The 25,238-nt window shown below is 39.6% G+C and overlaps 1 protein-coding gene across 1 annotated transcript in view; it reads left to right on the forward strand.

Annotated features, from left to right (window-relative positions):
* The window catches only part of eys (eyes shut homolog), a 161,923-nt gene that overhangs the window by 68,437 nt on the left and 68,248 nt on the right, over positions 1-25,238 (forward strand). Inside the window, exons 24-28 of the mRNA XM_070841569.1 lie at positions 3,496-3,617; positions 4,438-4,697; positions 17,927-18,023; positions 18,749-18,856; positions 20,262-20,407. Coding sequence (XP_070697670.1) covers positions 3,496-3,617; positions 4,438-4,697; positions 17,927-18,023; positions 18,749-18,856; positions 20,262-20,407 — 733 coding nt within the window. The remainder of the gene's footprint in view (positions 1-3,495; positions 3,618-4,437; positions 4,698-17,926; positions 18,024-18,748; positions 18,857-20,261; positions 20,408-25,238) is intronic.

The raw sequence follows: 25,238 nt of genomic DNA on the forward strand, positions 1-25,238 counted from the left end.
TTTGCAGTAAAATATGAACAACTGTGCGATAACATATTAGCGGTCTGACATTAAAAACAATAAAAACAGGGCTACATGGTTGTCGGCACTTCTGCGACACATATACAGCGATGTTGCAGGAAAATCTTTACTGGTATTAAATGGAAATGTGTTCAGCATGTGGAGCTGCAAGTATGTTTTCATGTTTCAGGTGTCTGGATTGAACCAACATAACAGAAACATGTCAAATAATGTCTAATACTGTAGTGGTGTGAGGAGAGACTGTAGGAGTTTACAGTGGACATAATACATATGAAACACAATATTTTAACTAGAATCTACACAACACGATATTAAATATATAAATGATATTATTGGATTATATACAACAGTGATTGGGTGTCATCTGTAGGATTAACATATAAGCATATAAGATCAGCAGATAGCTGATACTTCACATTATCTAAGCCCCTTTACAATACAGTACAAACTACATCGCTGTTTGCAGGGTCTGCAGTTCTTGGCTACATAAAACATGTGTAGACATCTGCATGCATATGTCAAATGTCAAGTAAAGAAAAAAGCTTGTCGTAGAACATGGATTGTGTTCTTTCTGAATAATACAGTACAGTGCAGCTCATTAACCACAGCTTACACAGTCGTAACTAAGCCCAAGTAGCAGAGTTTGGAATGAGCTCCAGTGGCAGGACAAGGATTTAGAATGAAAAAGACAAACCCAATCTATTTTCTAGCTACAGGGCTCAGTTGATTTTCTGTAAATGCAAATTGAAATGACAAATGAAAACTGAGTTTGTGAAATTTAGGCTGTAAATTGTGCATCAAACATAAAGCAATTTCTTTGGTATCTGCGTTTTATTCCAGCTGTGCGGCTCCTTCTGTGCTAACGTCGTCTGCTCCGGATGTACACATTTGGGTTTAAAGGAAGTTGCAAGTTGCAGCTTTGCTTTGTAGTTATTTGAGTGTTTTTAAAGTCAATAACATTGATCTGTCACAGCTGCAAGAAGACCTAGGGAGCCGCATGCTGCTTACAAAATGTGCAATGAGTACCAGGGGCCTTTTTCCAACAGCTGCTTATTTGCTAACAGATTGCAGCAGTGAAACAGATGTGTCATTGATGAAGTCTTTTGGGTTTGTCCTTTTTCTTCCAACAAAGACAGATAACTTCAGGTGTGCAGTCCGCAACTAATGTTTGGATTTAAAATAAGTATATGCTGTTGAAAATAAGCGCATAATGTATGTGAGAAAGATGAGATCTGTTTAACACAAACAGCATGCAGCAATTGTTAGCCTGTGGGGGTGTGGAGAAAAATGTATGTACGGTGGCCCTAAAGGGACGTGGGGGAAAGAAAAAACAGGTGAAAAAATACAGTGATGGATGAAAAAAATGCATATGCATTCTCCTGAGACACTGATATTCCCCTGCAAAACTCGAATTCCCTCACAAAAAAAGTAATTTTTGCATTCAGTCCTGAAATGTGGTAGGGCTGGAAAAAAAAAAAAATCCATTAAGTTTTTACTGGCCATCCAGCCCGTCTGTCTCTTTACCGGCTCTCTCGGTGTGCTTGTCACTTGGGGTGCGGATGGGAGCACGCTGCCTTCGTGTTCCGGGACCACACCGACCTGACCTGAACACCCAGTGTACCTCCTCTGCATTTACATCCGCCAGTCGCAGTAAAGCTGTACTGAGATCCGGGAACAGGCACGCAGCACGCTCTCATCCGCATTAACCACAAAATCTGAAAATGAATCACCTTTTGTCCAATATTAAAGCCAGATTCTAAATTACTAAACCACATGTTGTATCATTATTTTATTAATGTTTACTAGCATGTGCAAGTATGTCAACAAATCTAACATGAAGCTTTCATCGGTACATTTCTAGTAGTCTTTGGCACTACTGGAAGCAAACTAGTGTGTTCTAACGTCTTAGTCAAGACACGCCGCTTTCAAAATAGTGCTACTGTAGTCTTTTCAGAATAACTGAAGGACAAATGCTCATTTTTCCTGTCTCTATTATGAAATAGTCTGCAAGGAATTCCATGATAAGGTTTCAAAACCGTCCGTGCACAGAATCCTGGTTGAAACATCTCAGTGTAATTTTCTGAGATAAACTAAATACACCAAAGCAAAAGACAAAAGGACACTGCATAAGAAGGGAATGGGCTGTGATACGAGGCATATAATGAAATTTCAACCAATATTTTTCTAGGCATACGGTTCTCTGTTTCACCGTTTTTTTCAACTCATTATTCAAATAGGGACAGTTTTTGGAAACCCCTTCACATAGTCTTGTTTACAGTGCAGCTATTCCTCTCTCTGAACACTGTGTTCCACAGAGCTTTAGCTTATTTTGGAGAATTGCGGTCCCTGAAGGTGACTTAGCAGCAAAAATGAGATTATGTTCTATTGCCAGGGGTAAGGAATTGGAGTCTCCTGGAGGTATCTAATTTATCATGAGATGACGGCATTTCCCCCCACCGCCATAGGTCCCACGCTGTACAAATTATATCAGACAAAGTTTAACGGCTCCCCTCCAGTGTATGAAATACAGATTAGCATGCATTCAACCAGCAGCACCCAGGACCTTTAGACAGGATGTTGGCAGTGAGGAATCCTGAAAAACCCTTGACCATATGACTGACTTCATCCTGTATGCAAAGTGGAATTTAAATTAAACCAGTACCTTGGAAAGCAATAGACAACAAACCATTCATCTCCTGTGCCATGATTAATTATCATAATGCAGATTGCAATGATGAAATAAAGGACAAGTGGTCCACATACTGCTCTGAATAGAGGAAATAAAAAACAAGGAGATTAGCAAGGGTATGTGCTATATATATATCTATCTATATATATATATCTATAGATATATATATATATATATATATAAATCTGTCTCTTAATGTACAGTAGGAGCAACATACTCATTTGGCTATTGAAAGAAATCTAAATTAAACATATTTTACATGTTTGCTTGTCTGTGGAAGTTCCTTTCCACACAAACCATGCAGCGGTAATATTGCATGTTTGATAAAGGCTTGTACCATATAGTTTGAAAGGCATGCAGAAAACAGGCTTGCATATTATCCACAGGGTGGGTGGTAAAAGGAATACATCTGCATAGCAGTAATGTGAAAATTTAAGACAAGCATGACTCTTCCACAGTTTAAACAGATTTCCACAGGAAAGATCTTTTTGTGAGTGGGAGGTTTTATTCTGCAATATTTTTTTTAGATGAATTCAAATAAGAATATTAAGCATTGCACTTGTTTGTTTACTGAAATGTAACAGGTATTAATAAGGTAAGAATGCCCCCTTGACTTCTGCACAGCGGCTTCATTAACAGCTTCTACATGCATATATAATACTTTTTAGTTTATTATTTTAATAGTTTGCATCACTGTTATCAATACTAGTCACTAGTTCTACACCAAGACAAGTGCAGATGTAGTGTGTCACTATATTTCTGTGTTTTTTTTCTGTGTATTGCAGAGTTATGAGTGTGTGTGCCACCCTGGCTGGGAGGGGGAGTTCTGCCAACAAGAAATTGATGAATGTTTATCACAGCCCTGCAAAAACAACGCCACCTGCACAGATCTTCTCAACAGCTACAAGTAGGTGTGCTGGCTCGAGGGCACTGTCCTCACGAGGTGCATCAGTCACTTAATAAATGCAGAAAAAGAAGCCGTTCAGAGATAGCAATATGTCCTTCCACTGGCAGTGGAGATAATGAATTGCAGATGGCAGGTAAAACAAATGAGTCAATCAATGGCTCACAGCATGAAAAGGTTTCAGGGGATCTGTGACTCATTGGAGGAAAAAGCTGGAGTATCTGCTTCATCTAATGCCCCCCTCTCGCTGGGGAGATGTAAAACTGCTTCAGGTGGAAAAGTTGGAGGATGAAAGGAATGCAAGGTAGAGTGGTTGGTAGTGCTTGGGTACTCACTGCCACCAAGTGGAATATTCACCTGCCTTAAGAGCAGATACTTCAGGCTCACACGTACTCTGCTTCTCTGTCTGTGTCTAGCATGCACGCATTCCCATTTAATCCCCATTCAGTGCTCTAACCTCCTGTGTCCTACATTCAGCTGTCCAGAATTAAAAGAGGCTCTGACCAGTAGTTCAATTAACCTGTAAATTCCCCACACAGTCTCACACGCAGATCCAGGAATGCACTGCCAACATATGTACTGTGGCGATGTGTGCTTGTTTGCAGAAAAATGTGTCCCGTGGATCATTTGAATAAAAAGAAATGTATATGCCAAGAGGTAGTTTATTTGCATCAACCCACAGCAGCACTGCTATATTCATTTTTAGCACTGTTTTCCCAGAGAGAATAACACTTTAACCCTCAGAAAACCTCTAAATAATTTGTCTCAAATGCATTTGTTTACATTTTAATTCATGCCATATCTCCTTTCTGCCGTATCCAAGGTGTTTGTGCTCTCCAGGCTGGACAGGTGTGGACTGTGCAGAGGATGTGAATGAGTGTGATTCTGGGCCCTGTCTAAATGGAGCTCAGTGTCAAGAGTCAGATGTACCTGGGGAGTTTTCCTGCACCTGTCCCCCCTTCTTCAGTGGCCCCTTGTGCAACCAGCCTTATGACCCCTGTGACCCTCTCCACAATCCCTGCTTGAACAACTCCACCTGCCTGACACGCTCCAATGGAACAGCCTCCTGCAGATGCCCAGCTGGTGAGTGAACACACTGCCACAGCCTCATACTAATAGTGCTTTTTTTTCTTTTTTTTTAGCCCACTTTTCGAGTGTAACTACACCATTTTGTTCAATGGGTTACTGTCCGTAGACAATCTGCACAGCTGAAGTATTTTGAAAATCACAAATTCAAAAAAAAAAAAGTTTAAGGTGTACATCATACATCAAAAGGCTCTAGCAAAGAAGATGAAAAATATTCCTGTCACAGTTAAGCATGCATCGTTTGTATCTTCTCTGGAAAATGTATGAGATGAAATGTATGATAATGAATGATGTTTCCTTGTGCATGAATCTTATGTGGGACTGTACATCTGACGCCTGTACTCTAAAAACAACAGCAGTGATGGTTTTCCTACAGGGATGACTTAAAGTGATAAAAATGCATTTTTTTTTTCCTACAATGACTGATTCGCACAAAAAGGTACAATTTTAATACTGTGCTACCTTTGAACGCTCCGTGGAGCTGAAATCTGGTCATTGGCTGGAGATGGGTTAAAGAGGGTGAAGTATAATGATCAAATCCGGCTTGCCAGGAAGTGGGTGTTGTATTGATTGTATTAAATTTACTGGATTCTTACACATTTTCTACTTTAATTTTTGTAAAGAATGGCCAGCAAAGTGTGACTTTTGACCTTTTTACTTTTTATGAAAACTTGCCCTCTGGTTTTTATCTCGGTTTGCTTTGCGTTGTTCTCTCTACAGTCTGTGGTGAATTGGCTGCTAGTGTACTGCTTACAGTACTGCGCTGTAACCTTACTGTGTACGCATCACATACTGCCCCCTCATATGATAATTATTTATACGTCACAGGACCAGGCCAAGACCCAGATTAACATCAAGCTTTTGATTAATTAGATAACATGTTTTCCCTTTTTTCAAAGTATATATCCTAAAAGCTCACAACAGCTCATTTTGACTACTTCATATTAGCCTCATTTGCATTTATCACCACTTAATACATTTGGTGTGTCATTGCAATCAGTTCCTAATTAAATAGATCTTTCTATTGTGCCTGATATTGTTACATATTTTCCTGTCTTTCATTTCTTAACTGTCCAAACAAGTAATCTGGATAAACCCATGAGCTCCTATCACCACGGCAAAACACAGACGTCCTTTTAACTGTGTCTCTCGTCGTTTACCATGTTTCGGTCAACACAAACTCACTGACATAAAGACCAGTAAGTGTTGCCAGTGGACATTTTATCACAACTGTAAACAGCAGTAACTGGGTTTACAATATAGATATGAAAACATATCCAGATAGAAGCTGCTCAAAACATTAATTATAGCATTTTAGCTAATTATTTGACATGACATGCCAATTAATTCTGTTCAAATTGACAAAATGTCACAATACCAGAATTCCAAATTGAATAAATACTTTCCCTCCACGTTTTTGAGTCTATCTGTATCTGTATTAGCAGGTTCTGCTAGCAAGAAGGAAGGCTAATAAATCCACACTAACAAAGCCCAACAGTTTTGCTTTCATGGTCAGAATGCTGTATATTTTATATGCTCTGAAATTTGTAAATTTAAATCCTTGCTCCTCAAGCTCGTATCCCTACATACAAAAGTATGTTCATAATTGGGCAAACACAGAGAAGAAAGCAGATTTTTCTGGAGGTCTGCACCACAGGCTGTTTAAAGAACCTTATGCAAACCGCATGTATTCATATCTGTGACAATGGATGCAAATGACAATAGAAACGACCCACAGTGCTTGGAGCAATATCCACTTCTCCACTGCCCATTCATATGCTCAGTATGTGCATAAATGGGTATGTTTCACCTAATCATACACCATAGCTGGCGTCTGCTTTCATTTGTCCCAAGGAAACTTGTCACCATTAGATCCAAAGTCACAAACTCACACAGAAGAATGAAAACAGAGTGGCTGAGCGCCGATACAAACGAGCAAATTCCATTACTGCGACCGGAAAAGTTTTGGAAATAAAACCCTCCTTTAAATGTTTAAAGTGATCAGGTTACTTTGTGTATGTGAAACATCCTGGTTGTGCTGTTTGCTCTTTCACATGCGCTCATAAAAGACACACACACGTCCACTGAAAATCTATTTCATGTTCAATTCACAAGCTCATGATAGTAATGGAGCAGACGCGCTTATTAGTAATGGAGCAATGACAATGACCACTTACTTTGTTCACACGACCTATTAGGAGGTTTATCAGTGAGCCTCATATAACTTAGAAAATTATATAGTGTTTAAACATGCAGGCTTATCAGTGTGCAGGTTAAGATGCTATAGGGTTGTGCTGTACCTAATGGCTCTATCAGCACAGAGATGAAAAGATGTTGCCAGATATAAATAGAGCGACTGGGGTAGTTTCAGAAGGCTTCCTTGGAGAGGAATAGGAAATTAGGTGCTGGCTGCATACATTATACCAAGAGCTTTGCGTGGGCTTGGTCGTTTTCACTTCACACAAGCATTGTGACTCACTACTCACATTATTATTCACCATAAATCCATCCTACATAGCTACTACTCAACAAACACAGAGCTGTTATACAATCCATGGCTTGAGTCCAGTGAAACATTTATATAGACTCGTTATTTACCATTAAATGTAGGTTATTTGTCAAGAAAATTGTAGGCCCTATATTATTCCCTGGCCTAATTAAATCAGAATTTGTCTGCATATGTCTGCCAGATTTACTGCCATGAGCAAAATCTCATCCCCCACAGTTGAGATGGACAAAATTAGGTCTGCAACAACGAATCAGATAAAATTTGATTTAAAAAGTAATTTAACCACTGACTCATTTGGTCTGTGTTGTTGCTTGTTGTGTCGTGGAGCTGGCTACGTCACTCCAAATAATTCTGCGTCAAAATTTTAGGAAATATCAACTATGGGACTCAGAACTTTTGTTTTGCAGTCAAGTGTCATTATATTTCATATTTTTAAAACATTCTTATGTTCAGTGCAAACGCTGGCAGCACATGTGCACAAAACCCTTCCCCCCTACTGCTGAAAATAATTCTAGAGGAAACAATGCACTTAAAACCGATCTCCCACGGCACAGGATGATCTGATTCATTGATGAATCAAAGAAATAATCAACAGACTAATGCATAATAAAAATAGACGTCCATGGTTTCTAAGTGTGCTCATTGGTCATTTTGAATGGTGTGTTACAGAAGTGCAGGGTACAACTGAAGGCTGTGGAGAATAATGTGCTTATACAACATGAGATGGCAGACATTTGAGTCAAAGACCTTGGTGGTGTAATTGGCACAATATACAGTATGGCAGCGGTATGTACTTATGTACAGCACCAGTCACAATTGGTGTACAGCCCAAATGTCACATTGTACACATTCCAACTGCAGCTTAGCTGAATCCAACTGGTCCACATTCAAGCAGAGACGGCGTGTTCTCTTATACGTAGACTTTGGAAATCATGGCAGCTGCAGCGTGGTGAAACACGCCTCGGGGTAGACATGGGGGTTTGTGCTGTTAACGAGGCCATATTATGGAATATATCAGTTGTCTAGACTTTGCGTGTGTTTTGCAGTTAGTGGGGTTATTGAAGTGCAGTTGAAGAATGAAGCTGCTACGTGCTGTTTGACATGATTGCGTTGGATCCTATAAACAATAAAGATGTTGTGATGTTGGCTCAGCAGTATAACCAACCAATCAGTGCACTGGTTTCTGCTTATTTCTATTTATGTTGATATTAGACTAGACCAATAAATCAGCCAGTACCAATCTATTGGCCACCATTACCTTACTGCATATGCAGTATATCTCTATGATATATATACATCTGTATATATCTATGTATATATTGGTGTTCTGATAAGAAGATGTGTTTGTGTTTGTGCTTTTACATTTTACGTTTGTCCACCAGAGGGTGTTTTATTTTAAACTATATCTACGTCTATACATCTCACACATAATTCTTTAGAAAAACTAATTTAAGGGATCCTTATAAAAAAAGAAATTGGCTCTATTATGTGTTTATGTAATGAATATTTACACTCCAGATGGCAGGCTGTAGCTTATATACTGCAAAAAAAAGTGTTTTATTTAAGGCTGGGCAGAAAACTAGTTGACATTCGCTGGGACGGAAAAATGTTGCTAATGTGCTTACTGTGATAAATAGCACAGACATAGTCAACAATTAGTCACACAAGAAAACATCATCATTAAGAAAAGGCTACCTCATTGCAACTCATTTTCATGTCAGGTCTGAGTTTGTTGCAGTGGTTTGTTCGGTCGTGTCACGGACGTAGTATAAGACCTGTTGTAGTACTTCCATGAGTTGTGTATGTAGATTAACATAGAAAACAGGTGATGACTGGCTATGCTGAATGTCGCTCAAAGTGCGTAGCCTCCTGCTCACCGCAACGACTGCCAAAGCTCACAGTTTATCATCTCAAAGCGCTTTAAAGGTCCACGCGTTTGCAAAGAAAACGGGACGAATTGCCACGATACAGTATAACAGCATTGGGATCATGATCACAGTCAGGATGATAGAAACATCTCCCTGTGATGATGATATGCATACATACGCTCGTGCTCTTCTGGTGCGGGGAAGGAGGAGGGAGGGAATTAAGCAGGGAGAGCTGGAGGAGGAGAGAGGAAGAGAGTCCAACCCCAGCTTTAAGCCTAACCGTTCCACCATGTTCCTGAAAAGCTCTAAAAAGCAGTGTTCGGTTACGGGTTCATCTGTTTCTGATCCTGTGTTCAGATTCTGGCTGCGTTCGACTTTTAATCTAGTTGTTAATTGAAGAGACCCTGATATTTAAAGTCAAGATACCCAGGAGACGACAGTAATGCTCCGGCGGTGGCTTGTATTTTAATGGACAGTATTACAACAATATCCGATAGCAGCTGACAGGTGCCTTTTATTAAAGATAAGCACTTCGCACAATGGATTCAATGATCATTTTTCTCAAACTTACTGTACTGAATGTGTTATGAAGCCAAGTGTGCAGCCATAATTTCCCCAAGAGACTTCATAAGACTACATCAGTCTCACAGAAAGGGTGATGTGGCAACTTTACTGTTCGTCAGTTCAACGGGAACTAAAAGGCAGCCATTAGGGGGTACCTACTGGGAGCAGCATTAAAGGGATTTGTAAAACACAGCCACAATGGAAATGAGTTTTGTCTACAAAGGTGTGCTGTGTGAACCTGGAGGCCAGAATAAAACCCAAGCCAGCTAAGAGAATCTTCTTAAAAGAAAATATAAGGGAAGCACTTATCCTTTCTTGAATGTAGAGCGTTTCTGTAGGAAGTTTTTGTTCTTCCTCGCAGTGACTCTCCACTGAGGCTCTGGCCAGGAGGCCTAAGTCATCTTGCCTGACCAGCACAGATGTTCCACTTTCCTCTTAATGAGGAGCCTCAGCAGGGAGTGCCAAGCCTGATAGAAGAGCAACCTGAAAATGGGAGAGTTGGGGTAGAGGTTGGGGTGAGGGTTACTGGCCGACAACCACAACAAATGAAACAAACACACATAGCATCACTCAGCACGGACTACGGTACGAGGCAGAGGTACATCAGATTGTGAGTCCTGTACACAGTCTGGAGGCTCGGGTGCCCTTGCTTTTCTTTTTTTTAACTGTTTACACGGAGAACAGTTTGCACATGTATACTGCAACACCCCTGATTTAAATCTGATACAGGACCTCTCTCTCAGTCTGTCCAGGATGCATCTGTTTACAACTAAAGGGTCTTTTAATTTCATCTCATTCAGGAGCTTTAAGCTTCTTGACAGCTAAAATAACATTTTCTTCAAACGCTGTGGATAAAGACTGTTTACACTACAAATAATTGGTGTTAAATTATGTTGCAAACCATTAGTTCACAGCACTGCAAGTCTGAGCAGCTATTTCTTTTAGATTCTAATGTGTTTACAATACACAGAAATGTAGCATCCATGACACTTAAGAACTACTACGAGTCCTAAATATGTAAACATAGAAGTCCGTCCTATATTCATTTATTTTAAGGAAAAATGAATATATGTAAAAATAAGTAAATCATTCTCACATAGTCAATTCTCAAGTACTTCGTAGTTCAAGTAAGCAAACAGACTATCAGCTCAAAACATGATATCCTTTGGATTACATGCAGCAACTCACATTAGTTTTGCAATTTTTCAGATTTACAGTTCATAATTCTAATAATAATTTAAGGATTACAATTTGAGATGTCCTAATTTTTTTTTTTTTCAAGTGGATGATGACTAAAAGTGAGGATGTGTCACATTTTTTGAATTTACATAATAGAAAGAACACTGTGACTATAGCACTTAATGTTTAAAGTGATTAAAGACTACATAATATGTTACATAATTTCCATCTGTATTAGCGTGTGCGTGTTTAACACCTTTTCACCGGGTGAGAAGTTGGTATATTTCAGTGTTAAAAGTGACATTTCTGTCTATTCGAAGTGAGATCCGTTCGGCTTTAGTCTATTGCTTTAAGAGGAGAAATATGACTGTTGCAGTGTAGCATATTAATGCAGAAGGATTGTGTGGTCCCTTTACATGCAAAAAGCATTTGGTCTCCATGGCTCAGAATATCCCCAGAGGTGTTCCTGGCCAGATGGAGAACAAACCCCTTGATTTGCATGGCATGCTACACTAGCCTTCACCTTCCACAAGATTGAGATTGTGTCCTACCAAACAGTTGGTTAATGAGCTACTCTGAAGCCGTGCCAACAAGAGGACTGACACACACTTAATGTGATATTGAAAAAGATGTGTTGACAACATGTGTTGCCAAAGATGTGTTGAAATAGTCTTTTATTGCTGTATTCGTTTTAAGTGATTATTCTTTTTTTTTGTCTTTTTTAAGATGAGGTGGACAATCTGAATTATAGTAGATGTGTCTCAGTTTATGGACCAGATGCCCAACAGACGTATGCAGCTATCACTGACACCTTTCCTTCTCTTCGTACTGTATTTTCTCTGTACTGCATAGTGATATTAAACATAATACACCTTAACTTTTGGGCATAAACTGCTAAACTCTCTACATACTGACATACTGAGTCATTTATTTCACGCAAACCACATTTGCTGTGTTGTTTTGTATTAGTTCACAAGATGTTTCAAACAATAATCATCTTGCTATTTAAACTTATATATAACAAACACTATATTTAACTAGAAGACTAACAATTGTGTTGTATTTTAATTCATTACTGAAGCTTAATGGAACTGAACCACTGTATTGGGACAGTGAGCCTCCAAAATAACCACTTCTTCCAATCATACAAGACTGAGGTGAAAGATATTTCAAAGGAATCTCTCCATGACAAGAGGCAGTCAATGACAAGAGAGTGTTTCTAAGCAAAGTTCACTGGATGTAACCCATGGCTCTATATGCAGAAGCAGTTATTTTCTAATAATCTGAATGTGAAGGCAGCAAAAAATTAAAATGTAGCAAGTGTTCAGTCTCAGTATGAGAGCGTGCCCCTTCGGTAAGCAAAGGTCTCAGCGTGTTAGTGATGTTCCATCGCTGAGGGCAAAAGGTGGTTCTGTTCTTCCATTTTAGCTTCGAGACCTCTGTTTTCAGCCCGAACAACAGCTTCATCAAAAAAGGCAGGAAAAGGCATCAGTGAGCACACAGAGGTATCAGACATATTCCCTTTATGCATTTTTTTTTTTTTTGTTGTTGTTGCAGTTATTAGTATCTTCTAACGTTTCAGTGTTTAACCCCTGAAAGCTTCACAGCAGGTAAAGGTACCCAAATGATCTGTATGTAAATCTGTGGAGACTTACCACAGCGCTGGCAGAATAAAGTCTCTACACATAGCATAGCCAAGGGGCATAGCTTCAGTTTCAGATGTTGGGCGGCACAATGAATTAACTACGGCCCACTGAGTTTATCTTTTTAGGAAACATAGAATAATTTACACATTGTTTACTAAGAATATTATTATCTGTGAATAAAAACACCTAAAACTTATTTTTCTCTTTGATTTATTTCTCCATCACTGTTTGGTTTGTGCTGTCGGCAAAGCTGCCAGGCTAAGCAGACCCCCAACAGGCTCCACCAATCAAATATCTAAAGGCAGCCTGTGTGTAGCCTGAGAGGCAAAACTCGCAGTCACCAAAGAGCTCACAACATCTCATGAAGCTTATTGCTTATTGCTTGCTAAGTGCACAGTAACAGCCTAAGGCGACCTCGTTGTGTGCATCTGCAGTTGTATCATGTCAGTGTGCTCATTTGGATTATGACAGCTGGGAAGTAGGGGGGGACACCGTTAAGAGAGGTTTCAGTCATTTAACCAAATTGTAACTGTGAAAAACCTGGAATTTTGAAAAGTGGCAGAAGCATGTCCCACACATTTCCGAATGCAAATTGTGCCCTCGGGCACAGCTAATATTTAAAGTTAAAGTTACAATTTTTTATTTTTTTTGCTTTGTGTTGAAATGTTGAATTACAATAACTACTTATGGGTGCAGTATTAACATGTTCTTATGGTAAACATGCTAGCAAACAGGCGCATATTGTTAAATATCCAGTTACAGCAGAGCAACATGGGCATCTTGTTTGGGAGTCCTCTTGTCTTGTAACTTTCTTGTAACAGATTTTGAACATGTTAGGTTTCTGTATCATGTATGCAGACAAAAAGATATCTTTCACACTCCAACAAATGAAGCAGCAAACAAAAACACAAAGCTGCATAAAGGTGCAGACTTGGTGTTGATTCTCAGTGGGATCAGCAGTACTCGCAACCCTTTCACATTGCAAAATATTGGTTGATTTAATGGTCATTTTTAAAAATATGGAGCTTTAAAATTCCCTGCATAGTCAGATTATTCTTACATGGTGCACAGGCGCGCTGACATGGTTATAAAGTGTGGATGATATTATAGAGACATACAATACGAGCCAACTCGTGTATTTCCATTATTTTAGGTCGTTTAATGGAGGTTGCTGTCTTTAGCACAGACCTCTGAGACAGTGCACCTGTGCACAGTCTGCTTCACTTGGCGCTTTTTTTTTACCTCTTCTCCTTTTAACATTTAGCAGACTTATGGGTTTATAGTGTGCACGCTTTTACAAGCAGACAACAGTGAATGATCACAGTCAAAGTTGGAATTAGGAACACATTGTAATAGTTTTTGGCCATTTAAGTTTGCAGGTGGCCTGGGATGACTTCTAAAGCTCATTACCAAAAACAGACTGCAAACTGTTTTAATTGACAAAAGATTCTAAATTGAGCAGTGTCGTCATGTTACACCAGGTTTCACTGTTAAAATGAAGGCAGGTTGTGATGTCTGTAAATCAGCAGCCCCAGTTTGTGAGAGGTAAAACAGGAGGGTCATGGGTAAACAGTGAACACTGGTGAAGACAGTGAGAAATGGTTAAATACTGTACTTGCTGAACACTGTGAGAAAGAGGTTAGTGTCTACATTTATACATAATATATAAAAATAGGCCTGGGTCTCTAACAGCTGTACAGTAAACACATTTTAAATAAACTCTGTGTTTAATCATTTTGTGCCATCATTAGCAGTGCTGAAGAGGTGGTCCAGGTGTGTAGCAGTGGGGTAAATTGGCTGCAGTGGCTGGTGTTTACATGCAAAGAGATTTCTATTCTTAACCCACTTATTCAAGTAACCCAGTTTTTGGTGAGTGCATGTGAAGGACTCACAAGTATGCTGTACTGCTTGACGGTGAGGAGCACAGCTATGATGACTGATGTGATATACGGCTGTCTGTTAATATTTGTTTTTAATTGTTGAGAGTTAGTTGTGAAGTACTGATGATGTGTCTGCCTGTGCCAGATACAGTTTCACAGACAAAAGAAGTGGAATTTTTGGAACTGACAGCTGTATTAACCCTTTCACGCATGAATTATGATAACCTCAGTCAGGATTTATATTTCTTTTACTTATTATCTATTATTTATCTTTAGGCATGAAAAACAAGGTTTGAACTTTGTTTTTTCAACCCAAATTTTATAAAGATATTTTTACATGTCCAGTAGTTGAAATATAGCCAGTGATGCATGATGTGCAATTCAGTTGACATGTGATTAATCATAATTTCCTCCCAATATAAAATCAATACTTGGAAAATGTAGCAATTGCATGACTCCTTAGATGTTACTTGATGTCACCATATTTTTCTGACCTGCATGGCCTCTTTTTATAGAAGGTTTGAACAGAAAGAAATGAGCAACTTGGTGTTTGGTGTCTGTCCACCATCTTGGTTTCACTTTCGCTTTGGCTGATGTGCAACTATGCCATCAAAACTCATGCATATACAAGAAAACAGCTTTTGAATAGCTGCACACTGCAGTGACCTCTATGCATGAAACTGTTAATATAGTGATCATCTTATCAATTATCATTTTGAATAGACAGCACATATATCATGTAACATGGACTCAAGATGTGCAGCAGTGCTCCGTCTCGTTTGTATCTGTGCAGTGATTGATCAGGGCGGCCACACGCTGGCCCCTTGCTTTTGTTTTGTGCTTCCTGTGCGAAGGCAGCCTGCCACAGTGCCGGCACATTTTTCTTGTCAACAAAACAATCATGGCAATTAATTTCCCTTGTATTAGAAGGAAGTTCTTGTTCAGTCAAAGACGGTAGCGATATCTTTAGTGCCAGGTTGACAGTTTGGTGTGTGGGCAGCACAACACGAACGCTCATGATGAGTTCAGAATAGAAGGTATTCAACCTCTCAGGAAGCTAGTTGTGCTCACTGAATATTTGTGCCTGGTTAAATTTTTAATCCGGACACATTGCATGCAAAGAGTAGCACAATTTCAGCTGTCGTTATGCACAACCATATGCTTAGTACAGTGCTGATAGCATTCACTCATCACCTGTAAACCATCATCTGCAGTGATGTCTTCACGTCTCTATCATCAAACATTAGAGAAATATTTATTTTATCATTTGAAATCAGGCAGGTTTGATGAGTCTTGGTTTTGTGTCTTAACGCTGCGTGAAATGCCCAAATAGAAGCACAACAATTGATTAATTGCCAATAGATTGGCACTTGTTAACTTGGAGTGATGAACTGAACGTGAGAGTCTCTCACAGATCAGTGACGTCTGATATACTGTATGACAGCACACAGATGACATCACAGACAAAGACCATCACTTATGATGCACAAGCGGTGAGTAATTTAACACCAGACGGGCAGGAACTTTGATAAGAAGACTACAGTCACAAACGTAGTGGTGCAAACCAAAGTGACGCTCTTAAAATGAAGACATCACTCATATTTCAATTGAAGCGTCCATCAAAGTTAGTTCACCATCCACCGGGGATTACCCATAATTTCTTCTCCTCGGAGACATTCAGTGGCAGGTGCAGTGATCACATACTATAGCTGCAGCCAGATGATGGAATGACTGCGTGAGGATGCGCTTTGGGTATCCCTCTCTGTTCTCTGTCAGCGAGAGAAGCCTCCAGTCACTGCTAGTGGCAGAAGATGCATTACGTTGCGGTGACATTCGAAATAGTCCCCGAGGTGCTTCGCCATTGCTTTGACTGACAGACCAGCTTGGGAAACCTGCGCTGTCCCATAATTCACCAGATGCTCTGTGCTCTCTGTGGTCTCATGGATTCCCTCACTTTCTCACGTCCCAAGATGCACAAAGCTGTCTCTCTCTGTTTTTTTTTTTCATCTGTATGTGTTGGACGTCTCTCATCATTTTTAATAGAATACAATGTAATTTATTTAACTGGTTAAAAAATGCACAAGGACAGTTGCTTAGAGACTTTCATCCAGTTGTTCATCCATTTTTTACTTAATAATCACCAGGACTGAGCTTCATTTGGCTGAAATGTCAAACCACATATAATGGCTTATGATTGCTGTATTCATCTGGATTAATCTATATCTATATCATGTTCTGCTGTCTGTGGTTTACAGTAGCGCTGAAATAACACAAATTACCAATAATCATAGAGCATTATATAATGTTATATGGAATTACTGCAAACAGGACCGGAGACGTAGGAAACGGCAAAAATGACAAATCCAATATGATGATAAAACATAATATGAACGTTTTCCTCATATTTAACTCTGCAGGGTTCACATTTGTGAGATTAAACTACGTGGCTCGCTTCAAAAACAATTTAAAACCTAGTTATTGTTGATACAAGTAGCTCTAACTGGAGGAAGCAGAGTAACGTAATAAAACCATAACATGGCACTCGCACCCATTATAAGCTACTTTTATTAAAGCTTTGCTGTGTGCTTGTATCGCCTGTAGTTATGCATGGCAGATGGTGCTCTGCAGTCTGAGTGTTTGGGAGTCTGAGCTCAGAGTTTGATTGTGGAATTGAACAGGAAATGGTATCTTTGAGTCATTAATCATACCAGGATGAATGCAATCGCAGGATCAGTCCTAAAAAATGAATGGTACGACAGCACATGATGGCCTTAGAGAACTGGTAACTGTGCTTGATTATCTGTGGTCTTTAATTTTTGTGTCTGAATATGCAGTTTTTGACTTAATCAGAATATTGTGTACCTAACATGAATCCTCTCAACGTGTATATTTACCAATTTTTTTGTTTAATCATGTATTTTAATTGCGATTTGGATGTACTATTGGAAAAGAGGGAAGTCTAGACCACATGGATTCAGATAAATGGTAATAACTAAAACATCCCAGTGCTATAGTTCAGTGTTATTTTTTACTTCATAAAACTCATTTAATTTGACTTTTTCAGCACAAAACCATCTTACCAAGCACCAGAGGAATACCTCCGACAGGCAGAACATTACAAGCTCCCAGGCTGCCTTCAAAAGTACAACAAAACATCCATGCTGATCTGCTTAGCCATCCTGCCCCTCAACCCCCTAATGAACAAGGGCAAAAGAGCTCTTGGGCTTAGCCTCTCCCTCTTACCCTAACTTAACAAGATGTCCCCCTACTCGCTTGCTTTCCCTCACACACACACACACACACACACACACATATGCACGGCTGCGCACACAGACACACACCTCCCAAACCCCAAACCACTAACCCTCAGACCAATCTGTCTGTGGCACCAAAGTATTATTAGACTTACACACTCTCAAAGGGGAAACAGTGAGTGCTGAGAGCTGGAAGATGAGATATGCTACAGGGGCTACTAGTTCCATTAAAATAGCATTCACTGGGGCCTTTGTTATCATCGGCCCCGACGTTTTCAGGATGTAGTGGGGCTTGCTGATCCATGACCATCTCATCTATCTTTCAGGATTTGAAGGAAGTTGGTGTGAAATTGACACCAATGAGTGCAGCTCAAACCCATGCCAAAACCAGGGTGACTGTGTGGACCGGGTCAACAGTTACAGGTAAAGAGCATCATCCACAACTAGCTTTTCATTTCGTAGGAGGCAAGAGAATGTCAGGCTGTGTTGTGATGGACTTTTAACATTAGTAAGCCCAGAGTAGCATCAGGACCAGCTACCATCAGTCCTGTACAGCTTTCAAACCACCGTGCTGTCATTGTGCCAGTGGATTACCCTCAGCTAATGGATTTGTTCTGAGCTCACGCCCTTTTTAAATGTATTTAATGGATTTAGTAATGTACCATTTCAGGTCGAAATGAGGTCAAATTGTTAACCATCTCCAAAAACATCTGCCTTAATTGCTCTTGTCATGCAAAGCTTTGGGTTTAGTTAAACAGTCATAGTCGAGGCCTACGTGTTGTGGCTGCATGTTACTCCAGGTGGAGTCAGTCGTCCGTCTGTCGGAAGGTCCTCTAAGTCAACATGTCGAAGCTTTCTAGGGCAAGACACTGAACCCTGGAGTGTGAAAGAACTGTCTGCTCCAGCTTTAGGTTCCTCCTTTATGAATGAAGTGTGAACGGGTGAATGAGGATGTGATGTAGAGGCGCGTTCCAAACACAGACTGTTTACCATTTACCACTGCAATCAGACCAAATATAATGTGTAATTAGTATCATTACACTTCTAATGATTTTTATCCCTCTGTGAGTGTGGCAGTAGTAAACCGATAGATCTTCTTTTTTCCATCGGAGACAAAATATCAATATTAATGATTTTCTCTGTTCCAGCTGTGATTGTAAAATGGGATTTTCTGGCCTTCGCTGTGAGGAAGACATCAACGAGTGCACCTCTAGCCCCTGCCACAATGCTGGGGTTTGTCGAGACCTTGAGAACAAGTAAGTGACTTGATGACTATTACTCACGTTTTTGCTTCGACTTTTGCATCTTAGCCTTTGTTCGGAGTGCGGTTTTGAAAATTGCACGTATCAGTAAAGGCCAGGCGGAATTAATTTTCTGAGTTTGTTTTGAAAGGCGAACGAACAAATTGTCTCCAAAGAAAACACACAAATTTATGTTGTTCCTCTTCAAAGTGTTCCGGTTTATATAACGAGCCCGTCTTCATCCTTGACACACATAAGCTGCTATTCCAAAGACAGAGAGTGAATTCAGCAGGAACACATCATGTATCTAGATTGGGCTTTACTCCACTGGTGCTTCTCTCTGCTGTGCTTAATGGGAGCCCCGGGGCTTCCAGGCTTAGTCGGACAGATGGGTAGAGAAGTCCCAGGGCCAATTTGAGTCCTAAATGGTTTGTCTCCAGTTTGTCTCCCGTCATGATTTCACTCCCATGTGACCTGGCCCTGCTCAGAGCGCTCCTCTGATTGCACAGTCCAGGGAGTTCACATCAGGTGTGTTTTAACCTCGCTGCCCACCGCAAACACTGCACACGCCACTATCTCCATCTCCCTGACCCAACAAGCCGAACAAGTCCATCTGCACGCCGGTGATGAGTAAGACTCTTCAGTATACTCACGCAGTCCTCGCTGTCTCATGTTTACCCATCCTATCTGTTAAGATACCATGAGTTTGACTCTGCATCAGTCAAATAATCTCTGTCTGTATTGCAAAGGCTTTCACGGATGAAACTAAATGTCACTGACTAGCAGGCGGCTTCAGGTGACATAACAATAAAAAAATTAATTGTTTTGACAAAGATGTCTCCGGTCGGTCCGGCACAGCTTACACGACAATAAAAATCATTTAGCATATTACATAAATTTGATATGATGTGACAGGTTTACTGATTAAAAACTAATCAAACTAACTCAAACTAACTCAACTAATCAAATGATGCAGCAGAGGTGTCTAATTATGTGTTTTTCTTCCAAACAGGATAAGCATCTCCTCTGAGGTGTGTGGTCAGGGGCTATTAGACCCACCGCAGGCTGCAGATAGGGATTTGAATTGAGTGAACCGCATTATTGGACAGGTTAAGCTCTTCCCTTTAGTAATAAGTCATCGAAGATAATTCAAATTAAGTTACACGCAGGGAAACTTAATTGCTCTCACATTGTTCATTTTTGTGTGAAGAGCTGCCGGTCATTCTGAGAACGAAAAAACGGGTCTTAATCTGCAGTTTGCCTCGAGTGTGGCCGATTTTATACTAAGAAAAATAATTCTGCTTATTTTATTCTTCCAGTAGGAGCGAAAGCATCTAATAACTTCTGTCTACAGTCTCACTGATCCTCACTGTGTTTCACTTTGCTTCTTAATGACTGAGTGTTATCACGTCTTCCTTAGGTTCCACTGCATTTGCCCTCCTGGTTATTTTGGAACTTTGTGTGACCTGGATGTGAACGAGTGTGACGTTTCACCTTGCCTACATGAGGGCATCTGTATCAACACGCCCGGGGGCTTCGAGTGTCTCTGTCGTCCCGGATTCTCAGGTAGCACTTTCGCCCCTAGGTGACATGAAGATCAATATGAGAGTCTAAAAAGCTTACCATGACTGCTGTGGCCACGTGCTATTGAGGCAACACCGATCACAGATCTGGCTTAGTGTAAAAAACAAAAACTGTTCCACAATGCTTGCTTTTAATTAGCCCGCCTACCTCTGCTTTTCAGTAAAGCTAACAAGAGATAAAGTCACGTCACCTTTTTATCTGATGAAAACCTCTCATTGTCTGTTACTTCCCTTTATTTCATTTCATCAGCCTCTTTAGTCTCTGAACACTATTGTTGTTTTACTTCAATCCATTTGTCTTATTTTCCACTCAGACAGATATCAAGCTTTTCTAGCGTGCACGTGTGTATATATATATATATATATATATATGTGTGTGTGTGTGTGTGTGTGTGTGTGTGTGTGTGTGCTCTCTAAAGCCGATTCCTGTCAGGTACTGGGAAGATTAATTTCATTTGTCTTCCTCTCTGTATCATCAATTTATCCTTCCCCAGTTGAGAGAGGGGGGAAATCTCTGCGGTATTGCGACTCTGGAGAGCAAAACCTGACACGCATGGCCCAATTCCCACAGAAGCAGCTTTTATTATTAGGCCTACGCACAGCATAGTACAAGTCATTACTTTTTCTGTTGCTCTAAGCTCATCTGAGGAAACAGGCTTCCCCAAGAGAGCAAGCGGCCAGAGAATACAGTTTGGATTGGCTCAAACCAGCTAGAACTCATGCAAGATATTTGTTCTAACATGTGTAACAGCATCACAACTTTTCACAAAAACACAAGCGTGGTGCTTCTGTAGCTGTGTGTCACACACACACACACATATATATATATATATATATATATATATATATATGATAGTTAATTTGCTGTCTTAGTATGATTCATCACATGGTGTTTTGGCAGCCTGATTGGAATTGATTGTAAAGTTATTCTGCTTTGATGGTGTGCTGTGTTATCTCGTCTCTCTCTCTGAAGTACTGTAACTCGTTGTGTCACTTGATGGTATTATCATATTATTTGCTTCAGCCATCAGAGAAGTCAAGGAGTGTTTTTTGCATACTGAATGCCAAAATTCATTTTGACGGCAACAGTTGAAGCTGCGTACTAATAAATCAGTGCAGCGCTATATCCACTCACGTTCATGGATGTGATTAAGCCATAATGACACTTCATTCCCACCTCCATTACCAGACATATTGAATTTTCTTAGCGGTCGGTCGTTGGTCAGTGAGTCGGTGCATCTATTTGTTCTGCTCTTCCTGCAGAATCTTGTGGTTTCAGCATATCTTCATGCAGCAGTTTGGAGAAAGAGGTGCTCCAGACTCTTTCTGCGTGCTACGTGTTTGAGCTTTTTGAGAATTAATGGAGAGAAGCCAGAGAAATGCTCTATTCACATTTCTGCCAGCTTTTATCATTATGCTTTACCTTTCTTAAAGGTTGTGTGAACCACGAACAGGGAAACCTTTGAGCAAGATGAGAGACTGAACAGTTGCTTTTTTTTTTTTTCAGTCTTTCAATAAAGCGAGTCAGGTGTCGATATGAATCGCTCGTTTGATAACAGTCTTTAGTTATGGCTCCACTATAATACAGTGTAATCCTGCTTTGGTTTTACATACAGTGTTGTTTTGTTCTCCATGTGACAGTCTGACAAACGCTATAAGGCATGCTCTGTCTTCTACTGTACGACAGTGTTGGCAGCTCAGCTGTCTGATCATTATTTAGGTTGTTTTGTCTAAAAGGTTCTGCAATCCCAGTAATGTTTTATGTGACTGTACATAGGCGCTGCGTGCTGCACTGAGGTCAGAAGTCATTACAGTGACATGATTAATGGGTAATCTTGTTTATATAAATCACAGTTTAAGCACACTATTCGTCACCTTCTCTTTTCTCTTCTTCACCCATCATTAAGGAGCATGTTCCCTTGAGTGACTGTACAGTGCAATCAGCACATTGTTGCAGCTTCCTCAGTCAGCACATTGTAGGATGATGATGTTCTGGCAAAGTTATTTGCTGTTAAAGCTTCAGTAAATTCAGTTTTTTTTTTGCTGGGTGAACTTGATGAATAATATTTAGTCATTATTTCTATCTTTGCCACAAGCCTCTGCAGGCCTCTGTTGCTTTGGAGGTGTTATTTAGGGCTTATTGCTGAAAATAAGAGAATTATTTTGTTTTAGTATCACTATCACATAACAATGTGTCACGAATGCAGATGATCTACATTTTAAAGGCTCATCACATTTATGTCTCAGTTCTGATTTCAGATTACAGACATCTTTCTCACTAATCTGCTGTAAGATGCTTATTCACATAATCACTTAGTAATTCATAATCATAGCACGATAAAAACTAGTATTACTATTACTAGCAAGTCTTTAATGACTTGTAACCTAAATAAAACCATCAAAATACATAATATCAACATCAGATCTATGGTTGAAAATAAAACAAATAAGGAGTCTCATGAAAATGTGCTTATTAAATGAACAATACATCATTTTTTTTCATGTATTGCTTCACTTTCCTCGTCACACTTCTGTTATTGTACCCAATGTTTATTTTCTGTTGTAGCATTCTATACATTTTTGTGGTTCAGAGATTTTCTTTAACCTTTGCATTCATACTCACAAGAAAGGAGCTGTTTTACTTTCTGTAACGAGAGAACATAATAGATTTTTTTTTGTAAACTGAAAACAATTTCTTTTATTCTCTTTCATGGTGAAACATGGGCGGGAATGAATAAATTCTTGCCTCTTCTGTCACCATGTGTGATTACATCTGTCTCAGCTTACACTTTTATAATGGGTCAGACGTCATTTTTCATCTCTCGATCCCTGGAAGCCTCAGCGAGACGTTTGGTATCGTACCGGGACACGGATGATCTTTTTCACACTTAAGGGAAAAATGGCTACAAACTGTTATTTTTCTAAATTCCTCAGCAAAGCTAGTTGCTTGTGTGGATATCTATAATTCAGGCCGCTATAAGCGTTCATCACTGTGTTTTCCTTACTTGTGCTCTGATTTGTTGGCATGAGGGAGACTGATTTTGACAGCTTCTGTTATCTGGTGTTTCCTTCACAGCTTGAACTCTCCCCTCCCCTTCATTTCGTCTGTGATCTCGTTGCTATTTTTGTGAGGTCTGCATAAATAATGAATATTATCAACTCTCTGAGTAAAGTTGACTTACTTAGCGAATCTCCGGTCTTATCTTAAATGCGGCTGATGGACAGTGAAGATACTCGTCGTTTTGTGGGGTATTCACGCGTTTCATTTGAGTCAGCACATTTGGAGCGGTTCATTTTGTGCGGAGGGGTTGAGCCTTCGTAGACGTGCTCCTGTGTCATCACAGCAGTAACGATATACAGCGCTCACAATACGTGACACACTTTTCTATTAATTCAGGTCTGCAGTTCACTGAGTCCTCTCAGGGACATGAAAGGGCCCAACTACTGTTGTGACCTGCGTCGCTCTTTTAGTGGACTTGGTGTCATATATATCCTGTAATTATTGCTCGACGCCCTTTGTCACAGCCTTTCTGCTTCATTTGGCTCAGTTTGTTAAACACATTTAAGGTGTTTAGAAGGGGCCAATTTACCTAAATTACCAAAAAACATATTTTTTGACCTCCCTGTGAACAGTTTCCACTACAGTTACTTTCTAATGAATAGATAGATAATCACAAAAGCTGTTTTATGGATTATCAAAAGTAACTGAGGCTATTTCTGGACCAAAATGTGTTTGTTTGTTTTTTTATTCTGTGAACACCACACATGAGATTCCTTCACCTCCAGTGGGTTGAGTTAAAGAAAAGAAAGAAGTGTTAGAATTTGGACAAATTGGCCTTTTAAAGACATCATGTATCTTTATGTTAATAGTTTTGTGTTTAATGAATTTGTTTCACAGTCACTTTTTTAAAGGAATCGTTTAATTTCCTAATATGTTAAACTCAATGCACTGCACCCAAAGTCAGCACTTTACTGTTATTAGGACACAAAAACCAAAACAGTGGACATTTGATTTGAGTTTAGTTTGATTTGATTAGTGCCGCAAAGATTTATTGAGAGCTTATTGACTAAACAGCTAATCGATTCATTCAGAGATTGATCAGCAAATTAATAAATGATGAAAATATTGTCATTATCCATTAATTAGTTGAGTCAGTTGATAAATTCTTAATAAAAACACTTCCCCCGAGCTGCAGAGCCTTTAAAATGCTTGTTTTATCTGATCAACAGGCTGAAACCCCAGAAATATTCAACATACAGCCATAAAAAATGTAGAGGAGCAGATAATGCTCACATTTATCATCATCAATTAATAGATTAATTGTTTCAGCTCAGGCATTTTATTGCCTGTTTACTCACACAAGGCAGAATAACCATCTGATCTTATGTATCAGGGATTAATGGTTCATCTGTCATTTCCCCTTTCTTTAGAGATCTGTGGTTATATTTATATACTGCACATTACAAATAGTTTCCGTTCCTAGTCATTAGTTCTCCTATCATCAGTCACATAAGCCCTATCCTCCCTCTGAAATTCAACTAACTGTTTGAACAAGTTCACTTGATATTTTGTGGAAAACTGAGGTTTGAAAGTTGGTTGTAACTTCCAGTTGGAGATAATATTTCTGTGTCGAGCTTTGATTCAGTTGCTATTCATGTGGAAGCCGGATACTGATAATTAAAGTTAAGCCAGCAAGAAACTAAAGGATGTTTCTCAGTGTAATAATTAATGAAGCGTCAAACAAAATCATGGGACACAAGTTCAAGCCACTTTGAGTTATGCGTCTCACAGCGAAAACCTTTTCATCAAAAGC

The sequence above is a fragment of the Pempheris klunzingeri genome, chromosome 12 (assembly GCF_042242105.1).
Source record: "Pempheris klunzingeri isolate RE-2024b chromosome 12, fPemKlu1.hap1, whole genome shotgun sequence".
In the NCBI taxonomy this organism is placed as follows: domain Eukaryota; kingdom Metazoa; phylum Chordata; class Actinopteri; order Acropomatiformes; family Pempheridae; genus Pempheris; species Pempheris klunzingeri.